At 34.4% G+C, this 14,336-nt stretch overlaps 1 protein-coding gene across 3 annotated transcripts in view; it reads left to right on the top strand.

Moving 5' to 3' along the window:
* MDGA2 (MAM domain containing glycosylphosphatidylinositol anchor 2) overlaps nucleotides 1-14,336 on the top strand; it is a 697,006-nt gene that overhangs the window by 577,660 nt on the left and 105,010 nt on the right. For all 3 annotated transcript variants that reach the window (XM_010976971.3, XM_031453665.2, XM_064485929.1), the window contains one exon: nucleotides 10,274-10,543. In XM_010976971.3, the coding sequence (XP_010975273.2) occupies nucleotides 10,274-10,543 (270 nt within the window). The remainder of the gene's footprint in view (nucleotides 1-10,273; nucleotides 10,544-14,336) is intronic.

Genomic DNA, 14,336 nt, shown 5'->3' with positions numbered 1-14,336 from the left:
AGGACAGTTAAGTTCTTCTCTCAGGAAATTTTAATTGTACAATATAGTGTCATCTACTATAGCCATCATGTTACATGTTAGATTTTCAGAACTTATTCATCTTATAGCTGAAAGTTTGTACCCTTTTACTGACCTCTTCCTATTTCCTCTGTTCTTAGGCCCTTTCAACTACTTGTCTGCTCCCTGTTTCTATGAATAGACCTTTTTATTATAGATATAGGTATAGATATAGACATAGATATACATATATTCCACATGTAAATGATATGCCACCTTTGTCTTTCTTTATCAGACTTATTTCACTTAGTATAATACCCTTAAGGTCCATCCATCTTGTTGAAATGATAGGATTTCCTTTTCTTCTCATGGCTGAATAATATGGCTCATATATTTTGGACATTAACTGCTTATCAGGTACGTGGTTTGCAACTATTTTCTCCCATTCTGTAGGTTACCTTTTCAGTTTGTTGGTTTGTTTTTGTTTGTTTGCTTGCTTCCTTCTTTTTCTGTGGAGAAGCTTTAAAGTCTTATGTAATCCCACTTGTTTATTTTTGCATTTATTGTCTTAGCTTTTGGTGTCAGATGCAAAAAAAGCATTGCCAAGACCAGTGTTAAGGAGTTTCCTCTCTAAGTTTTTTTCTAGATTTATGATTTCAGGTCTTGTGTTTAAGTCTTTAATCCATTTTGAGATGATTTTTTTCCATTGAGTAAAGTTGCAGGGCACAAAATCAATATATAAAAGTAGTTGTGTTCCTATCCACTAATGGTGAACTATCAAAAAGAGAAATTAAGAAATCAATCCAATTTACAGTAGCATTAAAAAGAATAAAATACTCATGAATAAATTTAACCAAGGAGTTGAAGGATCTGTATGCTGAAATCTATAAGATATTGGTGAAAGAAATTGAAGAAGACATAAAAAAAAAAAAAAGGTATTTCTTGCTCATGGATTGGAAAAATAAATACTACTAAAAATGTCTGTATTGCCCAAAACAATCTATAGCTTCATTGTGATTCTGATCAAAATTTCCAATGGCCTTTTAAACAGAAGTAGGAAAATCAATCCTAAAATTGTTGTGGAACCACAAAGACTCTGAATAGCCAAAGAATCTTGAGGAACAAGAACAAAGCTGAGGTCATTACACTTCCTGATTTCAAACTCTTTAAAAAAAGCTATAGTAATCTAAAGAACATGGTATTGACATAAAAGATCCATAGTGTTACCAAACTTGAGTCTACTCATCAAATCTACTGACATTGGGTTGTAGTGAAGGAAAATACAGCATTTATTACAGGGCACCAAGCAAGGAGAATGCATAGCTAGTGCTCAAAAGCCTAATTCCTCAATGGCTTTCAGAAAAAAGTTTTTAAAGATAGTGTGAGAGCGTGAGGGAGAGGGTTGCTGGGTGTGTGATCAGCTTTGCACAATTCTCTGGTTGATGATGAGGTAACAGGATGGTTTTTTGGGAATCTCAATGATCAGTTTTCTGGCTCCATTTGCTGTTGGGTCTGCCTACAGGTGGTCAGCAGGCAGTTAACTTTTTCTACCTGGTAGGGGTTTTAATATCTGCAAAAAAGCTCAAAGATATGGCTCAGGATATTATCTATGGCCCTTGAGGAGGAGCTAAGGGTCCTTGACTTTGCTTTATGGCTAAACTATTATTATTTTGTCTTGCTTGACTGCTTCCTTTTGTCTCTATTTTCTTTCAAAATCTGTTTTTTTCTGATTGAATTTGCTCTTTGGAACTTGGGAAAGGCCCAGGAGGCTAGACCTTTTCTACAAACCAGAGGGAGAGCACTCAGTTTCAATAGTCCAATGAAACAGAAGAGAGAGCCTGAAATGAACCCAAGCTAATATGGTCAACTAATCTTTGACAAAGGCACTGAGAATATATAATGGAAAAATGGTAATTTTTCCACTAATGGAGTTGGGAAAACTGGATATCCACTTGCAAAACAATGGAATTGGATCCCTATCTTATACCATACACAAAAAATAAACTGAAACTGGAAATATATTTGTCCTGGTTTAGGAGGTTTTTATCATTATAGTGAGTAACAATATTTCTAGATCTATTTATACATACATCAAGAATCTAGCTGAGTGAGTTAGAAGGAAAACATTTTAAGTTCCATTTAGGTTCTCTCTGTGGATACTGCCTATACTGAATAAGTGCTAACTGAATCAATTTTATTCATAAATATCCTAGAAAAAATCTAAATCATTGAATTAACTAGCTCATTATAAATGTTCTTGAATTATCTGGAGTTGCTTTATTCTTCACTTTCTTTTAGACCTAGGAACAGTATAGCTAAGTAATAAGCAGTATCTAATAATCGTGTAAAGGAAAGCTTCCATAGAAGGTTAAGAGTATGGAGTATACTATCATTTTTGTAATGAGGGAGAAATTACAATGGTTCTATATGTTATCCATCACATTGTGCCTAACTTCAGCAACACAAGTGTACCAATATTTTCAATCCCATTACAATAATTCTATGCTATAACTCCAAAATTTTATCCTGCTGATGAAACTATTAGAGATACCGAAGTAACAATTACTAACAGTCTCAAAATGTTTGTGGGGAGAGGTGAACACCAGTTTTGTAAGATGTGTCACCAAACCTTTGGGGTTGCTTTCCTGCTTAAGTATTTACAAATACTAAAGATTATTTTATTTTCAAATCACATCTCCTTATATTGCCAACTTCTGAGTTAGACTAACATTATGTTAAAGACTAATTTACAGTTTGCTTTTGACACTGCTTCCTCAAGCTGCTGTGTTGGAAAGAACATAGACTTTGAAGTTAAGTTGTTTTGGTTCTAAAGTCTGTCACCTGGACTGTGTGGGATGCTTGAGAACGTAACTTCTCAGATTTAGTTTCCTTACATGTAAATGGAGATAATAATACACATTTTACAAGGTTGTTGTAAGGACTGAATGAGGTAATAAGTATGTAAAATGTGCTAGCACAGTCATACAGACTGGATTAATGCTTAAAGTGTTAGCTGTTTCAATCCTTATTTCTTCTAGATACATTTAGCTAGCCCCTACAAACTTCTATCTTTTACCCAAGTCCATCCTTTTAAAAAATTTTATTCCTTATTGAATAAATTAGGCTTACTTTAAGACTTGATGAGCAATTCTATTGTTCTTTCTGACACCAAGTAAGTGGTGTGTTTTCCAACACCAAGTCTCTGATTCTCTGACTTCACCTGGATGTCCAAAATTCAGTTCAACTCTGACACTAGCTGCCTGGAGTTAGTGCAGATCCTACAAGTTAAAGGTCTCAGTCTCACAATACTAACTCCACTTCAGACACCAGTCAGAATTCCCAGTTGCCATCCGTCCTTCTAACCAACCAGCTATAAATTTGGGAGTTCCTATGGTAATATTTGTAGTCGGAAAGAATGAAGCATAGGTTGCTATTAATAGCCTACATTCAGAATCAGATTGCCTTGCCTTCTTTGAATCTTTATTCTACTACTTTTTAACTGGGTGACTTTCCTTAACTTCTCTGTGCCTCAGAGTCTTCTATAAAATGAGTTATTATTATAAAAAGCTAAACTGGCACTTAGTAAATATCAACAAATCATTTGTATTACCATCATCCTTCAGCATACTTGTAGGCCAACAGTTTGAAAAACTTTGAACCAGAAATTTTTGATGTAAGTGAATACATTCAGTATAATATAATGATGTATTTTTAGAATCATTTTGTTTAATTTTACAAAAATCAAGCACCTATTTATTTCTCCTAAGCAATCCTACTTTTAAGCATTTCATTTCTAAGTAAGCATTTTTCTCACAATATTTTTTATTTATTTCAGTTTCTTAAGATTAAATATTTCATAAGGAAATATACTGAATAACTCTTACACCATGAAAGACTGATTCTGTCAAAATAGTGAACTCTAATTTTTTGACACCTGAAGCTTGTTCTCATCATATTCAAAGACTTCACACCACATCATTTAATCATGTATGCACAAGTCTGTTCTCACTGGATATTCCAAAGAATGAAATACTGAGCGCATTAATAGCCAGTATGCTTACAGTGAACCTTATATCACAGGAGAAGTTTTCAATTGGAAGACCTGATTAGACTATAATGAATGGTCTCAGTTTTACATTCTTTAGCTTTTTTGAGGCTAAGGAACCACCTTGGAATCCAAGCAGTTTGGGCAGTATCTTAAATAGCAGTAATGATTACCTTCATTTAAGGATGCTTTCCAATTCAGACTCTGTTGAATTTATGAAAGAACACTGTGCTTGAAGAGTTTTAACCCTAGACTATCAGATGTCTTTATAGGCCATTAATAATTGAGTGGGCTAAATCTTCTAGGTTTTAGATGAATGACACATTTATATACAGTGAGGATCTAAAAAATCCATTACTTGAAATAATCTAATAGATTAGATACATTCAAAGAATTTTCATATAAAATCATTTATAGAAGTAAATATGTATGTATTTTAGAATGTTTCCCTGTTAGGTACAATTAATTATTTTTATAACTTCTGCTATTTAAAAGAAAATCGTAAGAAGAAAGATAAGCAGTTGCAAACACTTGTTTTTGTTAGACAAATGCAAATATAACTTGAGAGTAAATGTATATTCCCTTAACTTATTTTCATTTGACTCTACTATCATTAATCTCTACTATATGTCAGCATTTCATTTCAATGTCCATATCTCTGACCTTGTAATCACTTCAAATTTCTCTACCACTGAAATATTACATTGCAACAAAATTTAATTTGTTGACTGCAACTTTTTGGCTTCTTGACTCGGTTGTTCTCAGGGTACTTGCTTTTCAGGTTTTCAAGTTGTCCTAGTAATTCAACCCAGTGACTGTTTTCTCCCAGTGGTTTCCTTCTGAACTAATTCCTTTCCTGAACCAGCTTGGATTCCATGGTCTATTGTTTAAAGTGTGTCTCCTCAATTGCCCTGTCCCCTTATCCTTTTGCCTCACTCTGCTGAGTGTTCACTCATAAAATCAAATTACTGAATTTTCAAGACTAAAAGGTATGTGTGTCAGTTATCTGTTACTGTGTAAAAAACTGCTCTAATACTTAGGAGCTCAAAAGAGTAACATTGTGTTATATCTAACTATTTAATCTCTAGTGTATCAACAATTTGCCAGACTATTCTTTTGTTTCATGTGAATTGTGTTAGTATCTGGATCAATTGGTGGTATTTTGTGGGTGGCTGGTCTGGTCTGTAAGGTCCAAGTTGGCTTCACATGCCTGAAATTTTGGTGGGAATGGCTGGAAGGCTGGGCCTAACTCTGCCCTCTCCTTCTTTATATAATCTGCCCCTTCATATCATCATTTTAGCAGAGTAGTTGGACTTACTACATGGGTCAGGGCTCCCAGAGTGAGTATTTCAAGAGATAGGAGGTGAAAAACCCTGTCTCCTGTGCCCTGGGCCTAGAAATCAGCACAGCATCATTTCTGCTCTATCCTATTGGTCAAAATAATCACAGAGCCCCTCCAGATTTAACAAGGTGAACATAGATCCAGGTCTTGATGAAAAGAATATTGAAGATATTGTGGATGTCTTTATTCTTTTCTGTTATTCATTCATTCATTCAGTTATGCATTCATTTATTCAATCAATAATGATTTGTCACTAACTATAATACTAGGTACTTGATGGATACAGAGGATGATGCAATGACTAGGGAGTTGCAAGCCTCCTTGTAATGGAGCTTATATAAACAGATATGATTGCTATGTAGGCAACAAGTACAATGGTAACTAACATTGTGTTATTACAGTAGATGAGCTACTTTACTCACTGGTAGTCAAGGGAGGGCTTGAGGACATTTGCTGATATGGGCAAATTTGAGTTTCAGTTTTGATGGCATCTCTGGGGAAAGGGTGCAGAACTCCAAACCCACAGTGTCCCCTGGGAAGTGTCTACCAATAGAAATTGGAACTCAAAGAACTGTATCTACGGGGTAGGAGTAGAGCAGCAGTAAACCCAGTCTTCACACTCCTCCTCCAAACAGAGTGCGAAGTAACTTGCCTTTGGAGTAAGCAGGGTGGGATGACATGGGAATGATACTTGAAGTTATAATCACAAGCTGGCTCTTATGTGGATTTTTAACTCAAAATCATATCACTTCAATGATTAAAATAAAATCTCAAGCCATGAACTTGTATTGATGTGATCCTAGACACTGATGCCAGTAGTTGCCTGTGGACACAAATCTTTAGAGGAAGAAGCCATCTTCTTAGGTATCAAGTTTTCTCATAAACAGTTTTTTGAAGGACAATGTGTAGCACAAAGTTAAAATTAACCAAGAATATACATAAACAGGGTACTCTGTGAAAAAACCAACGGAAAAACACTCTGAACACTATACTTGGAAATATCAAATATAAAATAATTTGTATAAAAAAATTAAAGATAATCCTTACTACTGCTGCAGGTAATGGGAAAGTATCAGAACAATGTTATAAAATGTGTACCAAAGAACTACACCAAATATTTATAAATGAAAACTACATTATTGTAATTAAAAATACAATGGATGAGTTTAGCAGATTAAGCAGAGCTAAATAAAGAATTAATGAACTAAATTAGTTCAGAAGAATATTTTCCTAATACAAGGCAGAAACCCTGAGAAATGGAATATTTGGAAGAGAGGTTAAGAGACATGGAAAACAGAATAAAAAGAATCCTCAGATGAAGATAGAAAGAAAAGAACACAGGTGTTAGTTGAAAAGCTAATCATGAGAATGTTCCACAAATTTCCTAGATGAAAGATACCAAGCCTGAATCAAGAGATTAAGAAGCCCAGCAAATCCCAACCTGTAAGTAAAAAGAAACCTGTACCTAAAAACATCATATTGAAGCTGTAGAAGATCAAAGACAAAAAGATTTTAAAAGTAGCTGGAGGAAAAAAAGACATTCACTTCACAGTGTGAGACTTGGAGCTTACTTCTCTACAGCAATAATGGCCACCTGAAACCAGAGAATTATATCCTGATGTGCTGAAAGAAAATAACTGCCAGCCTATAATCCTATGTACAAGGAAAGTATCTTTTAAGAGGTTAAAAATATATTTTTAGAAAATCAAGATCAGAAAGTTTACTAAAGATGATTCTGTATGATGTACTTTAGGCTAAAGGCAAGTGATCATAGGCATATTTGGAAGGTCTATAATGAAAGAAGGAATTAAGGGCAAATAAGCTAGCATATGTCTGGGTAATTTTTAAAAATTAGCACAAATATAAAATTGTGATAATGTCCAATACGTTTTTAAAAAAACAAGAAAGAATTAAAATTCATGACTCAGTAATACATCAGAATAGGAATAAAAGGAGTAAAGTGTTCCAAGATCCTTACTTAGTCTAGGAAGATAGTAAAAGTGCTAATTGATGTTTTTGGATAACTTAAGTATGCATTACATGCTTTAGGATAATCAATAAAATAATAGAAACATATCAGTTAAGTTCCCAACAAGTAGCAGGAAAAGAGTTAAATAATTATGTATCTATTAATCTAAAGAAGACAAAGAAAGAAAGAACACAAAAGATACAGAAAATATAAAATAAGAAGGAACATTTGTGCCCAAATATATCAGTAGTTAGAGTAAACTTAAATGAATAATGTGCTAAGTGCTTTGGGTGAAAGAAAAAGATTGTCAAACTTTTTTGAAAAAAAATTGAATATAATCACTTGCTATTTATAAGAGGTGTTTGTAATATGTAAGGTTACTGAAAGTATAAGATGATGGGAAGGCCATAACATGTAAATATTGACAAAATGAATGGCAAGGTAACTATATTAATATGAGACACAACAGAGTTTTAAATAATAAAATATTAATAGAGATAAAGGAGATTATATTTCATAATGATAAAAGCTTCAAATTATTGATAACATAAAGCAGTTTTAAATTTGTATGTATTCAGTAGCATAGCCTCAAAATATATAAACCAAAAAGGAGATAGAACTACAAGAAGAAATTTTTTAAAGTCTACTTCCCTTTTAGAAGATTTTAAAAGTCTTCTAAATTAACCCAAATAGAAATAAATAGGCAAAAAAAAAAAAAAAAAAGCCCACAAAGCCTAACAACTATATAGATAATTTGGACAATGTAGTTATCAGACTTAACCCAGTAGATTTACATCACATCCCAAAACTACAAACTACTCTTTCTTTGCGAGGACATATAGGACAAAAACTGATCATATTTTGGGCAATAAAACAAGTTTAACAAATTTCCGAGGATTGAAAACATATGGGCTAGTTTTTCCGACTATGATTCAGTTAAGCAAAAAAAAAAAAAAAAAAAAAAAAATCAAAACAAAGAAATAATAAAACATAACTCACATGTTTGAAAATAAACACTTTCTTAGTAGGTATCCCTACTGTGTGATTAATAGGTGCACAAATTTCACATGTCCACCAAACTCCAAACTACCTCTCCTTTCTTCCCTGTCTTTGTCACTGACACCATTATCTGCCTCATTGTCTAAGGCATCATTTGTGGTCCCATGACATTACCTTAGTTCAAGCCTTCTCTTTGGGTTTCTTCTCTTTGAGGTTCATGCTCCTCCTATCTGTCACAGTATTCCTTCTAAAAGTTTGGTTTAATCATATAAAACCTATATTTAAAAGTTTTTAGACGATCCTCAATACCATCAGGATAAAATTATACCTCATAACATGACATTCAAAGATCCTTGATAGAGTCCCTGCTTTTCGTCTCTTTTTCCTCCCCAGCTCTTACGCATGTTTTGTGTACCAGTTATGGTAATTCACTTATACTACCCTGAACACCCTATCCTCACTATCTCCTCCTTACCTTTGCACCTACTTCTCCTCCCTGGAATGTCCTCTCTTATGGCTTACCTGCCTGACCATTTGCTATATATTCTGGAAGACACAGCTCAAGTATCATCTTTTTTGCCTGGCCAATATTCAGAGTATTATTCACTTCTTTAGTTTCTGCCCTAGAACTGTTCTTTGTACTTCAGTTTTGTAAATTAGCTATTTAAATGTCTATTTATTGTGTTAGACCAAAAACTACATGCAGACAGGATTTTTCTTCTTGTTCATTTATTTTTTATTCTCAGCACTTATATACAGAGGGCTTAAAATTAAATGTATGAATAAAATTAGAATTTTAGGATAACTTTAACATATTTGTTGAAAGAAGCAAGAAGGGTCAGTCAACAGATTGGCCATGAGAAAGGAGGGCAATACTATAGAAAGTAAATAGAATAATATGTAAAGTATATCAGGCAGCTCATTTGGTGTGGTAGTCCTAAAACCTTTTAGTGTCCTGAAGGAAGGGCTTCCAGGTAGACTTTTACAACTTTTACACTGCACAACTCAAGAGGCTGCTGGATGCATCTAGTGAAGGGTGTGATTGTGTTGTGCTGAGTAATTCTGAGAGCAAAAATTTCCTGAGTGGTTCCACACAGTTTCCTTGATCAAATGAATCATGCTATTAGAGCCCAGGGAATAACTGTAATTTATTATGACCATTGGGAGTCATCATTAAGAAAAAGACTGTATTTTACCTACCCTTAATAATGAGAAAATATGTAACACTTTTTTAGAAATCTTCCCATCAAAACCATAAAGGTTAGGTCCCTAATGTAACAAGTTTTAATTGTATAGGAAAAAAATCATAATTAAGCCAGATAAATGAGCCATTGCAATAGATTGAAATCCATATCCACCTGTGGTATAATTTGCAAAGGTTGCTTAAGATTTACAAATGACAATTATGACCTGTAGTCAAATATGTTGAGAGCAAATAATTTAGAAAATAAGTTTATATACTTGTGTTGCCCATTTTATTAAGTAGTGGGTACCCAGAAGCCCAAGGACTGAGCCTCATATGGGATAATTAGAATGAATGCACTGACTTGAACTGCTTCAAAATGTCATGCTAGTATGGATACTATGCTTTCATACCCAGAACATCATTTGATTGTTGATAGTATAAACCAAACACGCTCATGACATTTTGGGGGAGGCGGGGAGGAAGCAGTTAGAAAGAAGAAATAAACTTTGCTAGTTTCACCTGCAAATGCTTTGTTAAAGCAATGAGTCTCCTTCACCGCCCACACTCAGGAAATCACGTTTCCCAACCCAAGCTGAAATTCCAGGGCCTAAATATGTTCTCCACCCACCTCTTATACTCCTGGATGGGTTCTTAAAAATAGCTCCTCACGGTAAGAGTAGCCACTGGCTTATTGCAAACCACATATTTTATCTATGTTAATATCTCTTTCTACAGATCCACCTGCTGTGGAACCAGCGTTTCTGGAAATCCGACAAGGACAAGACCGAAGTGTCACTATGAGCTGCAGGGTCCTGAGAGCCTATCCAATACGGGTGCTGACCTATGAGTGGCGCTTGGGCAATAAATTATTACGGATGGGCCAGTTTGACTCACAAGAGTACACAGAGTACCTGGTGAAGAGTCTTTCCAATGAAAACTATGGGGTTTATAACTGTAGCATCATAAATGAAGCTGGAGCAGGGAGATGCAGCTTTCTTGTTACAGGTAAGATATTTTGAATATTTACCTTTTCTTTTTTAAGATCAAGAAAGCTTAGGCTTATATCAATATAAGAATGAAAGCATTTTGCAGCTCCATGGAGCATACTATGAACAGCTTGACTGCTCTATTTAGAGCGTCTACTCATTTATTTTCAAGGCAAGTCTATTTTAGTAGTTAAGATAGTTTACGTGCCTATAAAATTAGATGTTTATGTAAATTCAAGTAGACTTGGTGATGAGATTGGTTATTTTGAGCGTTTCAGAAATAAAGTGACAAATCTTAACCAGCTTTATTTAGATCAAAATGCAAATATTAATACATATTTTCTTCTGCAAGTCTAAAATCCCTTGTGATCCAATACCTGCTCTGGTTTTCTTAATAGCAGAAAGAGTGCTTTCTTTTTCTTGTTTATTTATTTCCTCTTAATGTGTGATGAATCTCCATTTCATCCTTGACTTACCATAGGTTCACAAATACTCAAAAGGAAAGCAATAAGATTGTATCTAGTATATAATTAATTAGAGAAAATGACCAGTACTTTTTAATGTCATTATTTAATGTATTTAAATAAATATTAATATCTATTAAATCATAGGTATTTATTTAAGCTATTTTTATCATCTACATACTAAAGTAAATCTATGTTATTTTTGAACTAGGGTTTAGGCATACATTAAAAAGATATACTCATCTTCATTATTATTTTGTTCTAGATAAAGTTAGTTGTAATAGACTGTTTATGCTTGTAAAAGAAGAAACCTGACATTGTATATTATATGGAAAGCAATTATAAAATTTATGATGAAAATGTTTTCAACTTAATTAAATCTTGCTCATTGGTAATATAAATTCTTATTAATATGTTCTTACTCATAAGAGAGCTCTCTAATATGGATTGCCTTGAGAAGGTTTTGCTTCCTGAAATGAAATATTAGGTAGATAAAATATAACTAACTAACCAAAGGACATGAAGACATCCTCTCTGCTGGATCTTGCCACCTCTTGGTTTTGCAATCCCTGTTATTAACTTTCAGTTGAATTTAAGGCTTTTCTACTTTGATTCTTAAAGTGAACTATTAAAAAAAAATCAAAACTCCCTAGGAAAACTACTTACATGGTGATCTAATTTTTATCCCTAGGAATATTTGCAAGGATAAGGGAATGTAGTCTATTAAACTATGGGTTAATTTAAGCGCTGTGATGTACTTTCATTCCTTGTTTATATATTATTAGGCCAAAGCAATAAGAATCCTTCAGAGACAAGTGTTTTTCACATATTGATACAAGTGAAGCACCTTGCTTTTTTCATTAACACTCCAAAATAAAAATATTCCATAAAATTAACTACACCCTGTTCTTCAGTCTTTTTGTTCTTATACACATTCTTTCTTTGCTGACACTTTAACTTTGACTAGTTTAAACCATGCTCCCTCTGCAAGATTTTCATTTGTTCTATATTATATGATCCAAATCCTATTTTTTGAACTAGAAGACAAGCTGAGATCAGAAGAAACGCTAGCTCCATTCTCCCATTCCAAATCCTTGGGGTGTAATAAGTGGATTTCAACAGCTGCAGAGAGGAATAAACCTGTTGTGGATTGCCCCCTAGAAGGAGAGGAAAGAACCCCAGGCATCAATTTATTTCCAGTGTGTATTTATCAATCTTCGGGTCCCCTCATTGTTTCAGTATCTCCATATACAGTCTAATACAGTTTTGAACAGGATAAAAGAAAATGTAATTCCAAAGACAGTATAATTCAGGAAAATAAAGAAATCATTGAGTCCATAGAATCAAACGTCTGGAAGAAGCTTTGAAAGGCCTTTTACTTCTTCTACTAAAACATGTCAGAAGTTGTACTGTTTATGAATTTCCCACAATTCAGAACCCTTTGAAGCTGCACAGAGGAGAGCTAGGGAATCTAATATATGCAAGAATGCATGCATTCATTATGCATGTATTCTTTGCCCACAAAACAGATCTTTGAAGACAATTCTGTTTACTGCCTGAGACCCAAGTTAATTAAGGAAAATTTTAATTTTTATAGTTTTAACTGTTCTACCAAATTTAAGCACACTCTTCCAACTTGCTTGTCATGACTGTCACTAGTCACCTGAAAGTGGACTTGATCTGACTGCCCATCAAAATGTACAGAATTGAACTAAAAAGCATTGGAGCCCTCGGGTCTATATTCATTTTAGCTCCCAGGAAAGCTCAATAGTTAAGACCTGCTTTCTTCATTTATATCATGAGTCTGTGATGTGCTTGGGGGTTTGGAGGTGGGAGAGTAGGGTTGTATTTACTGAGAAGACAGAAAGGGTATAAGAATATTCTCCTGGAAAGGAAAAAAAGGAAAGTAAGCAAAGGTATACTGGAAACAGTGACCAGCCTAGCCTGTAGTGCACTGTCCATGTTAAAGAATATTAACTACAATACTACAGAATACTATGTACTTTTGTTTATTTTATTTAGCAATACTGTTACAGTGAAGCCTAATTTTTTTGTGGTTTAAGCCCTTGTGAACTATGGCAGGAACTCGAACACCACTTATCATATTTTTCTATGAGAGAATTTTTGCAAGCTCTAAAAATAAATGTGACATATGAATTTATTAGAATATGCCCATTTGTAAATGTGAAATTCCAAGTATGTGTGTATAAATACAGGGATATAAATATTTCTATATCAATAAATAGTTCTGGGCCATTTAGCAGATCACAACATTAAAGGATGGATTTCACTTTATCACAGGTTCAAGATGCTCCAATATTGACTTTGGAAAAAATATTTTTAAATACTTCAAAATGTCTAGGCACATTCATTCATTTATATTATAAACGAATAACATGCAAGGTTAGATCCTAGCACACAGCTTGATCCAGAAAAGAAAACCAGTAAATCTAGGATGATGGAATAGATTGAGGGATGGACCAAGAATGAATGATTAAATGGAAGAAAACTTACCAAAAATTATTTTATAATGGAAAAAGAAGTGACTAGAGAGAGGGTGAAAGAGTGGTTCAAATTGAAAATGAATAATACATTATGAAGTGGATGACTAATGTCCCCCCAAAAGATAAATCCATGTCTTAATCCCCAGAACCTGTGAATATTACTTTATGTAGCAAAACATTAAATTAAAGATTTGGGGAGAAAGAGCTTATCTTGGATCATCTAGGTGGGCCCTAAAAGCAATAATGTGTATCCTCATAAGAAAGGCAGAGGGAATTTTGAGAGAGGAGGAAGTAATATGAGTAACAGAGGCAGAGATGTAGCCACAAGCCAAAGAAAGCCAGGAACCATGAGAAGCTGGAAAATGCAAGGAACTTATTCTTCAGAACTTTTGTAGGAAGTGTGGCCCTACTGACACTTCAGGATCAGACTTCTAGGCTCCAGAGCTGTAGGAGGATAAAACTCTTTGTTTTAAGCCACCCAGTTTGTGGCAATTTGATATGGCAGCCTTAGATAATTAACACATATTACAACCCAGTGGTTTGAAAAACTCCTTTCTTTAAAATGCTGCACATTGAATAGAACTGCTTTGCTGGAGGGTCTCAGCTTTGTTACCCTGCGCAGGCTAAACCCCTGAGCCATGGACGCAGCAACTTCTCACAACTCGGGAAAATTGTAAGCAGTGGTTACTTTTGCCTCCTGAAGAGCTAACCTGAGGGAGGCTACAGCTGCAAGGGACAGCATGTGAGAGGAAAAGCAACCTGGGAGGTTGTACCGCCTCCTGCATCTGTCGCCTGTGCTGGTGTAAACTCTATGTTGGTAAAGACCCCCAGGGATGCTGCGGCA

The sequence above is a fragment of the Camelus dromedarius genome, chromosome 5 (assembly GCF_036321535.1).
Source record: "Camelus dromedarius isolate mCamDro1 chromosome 5, mCamDro1.pat, whole genome shotgun sequence".
NCBI lineage: Eukaryota > Metazoa > Chordata > Mammalia > Artiodactyla > Camelidae > Camelus > Camelus dromedarius.
The sequence above is the reverse complement of the archived record's forward strand: the minus strand, read 5'-3'. Positions and strand labels throughout refer to the sequence as shown.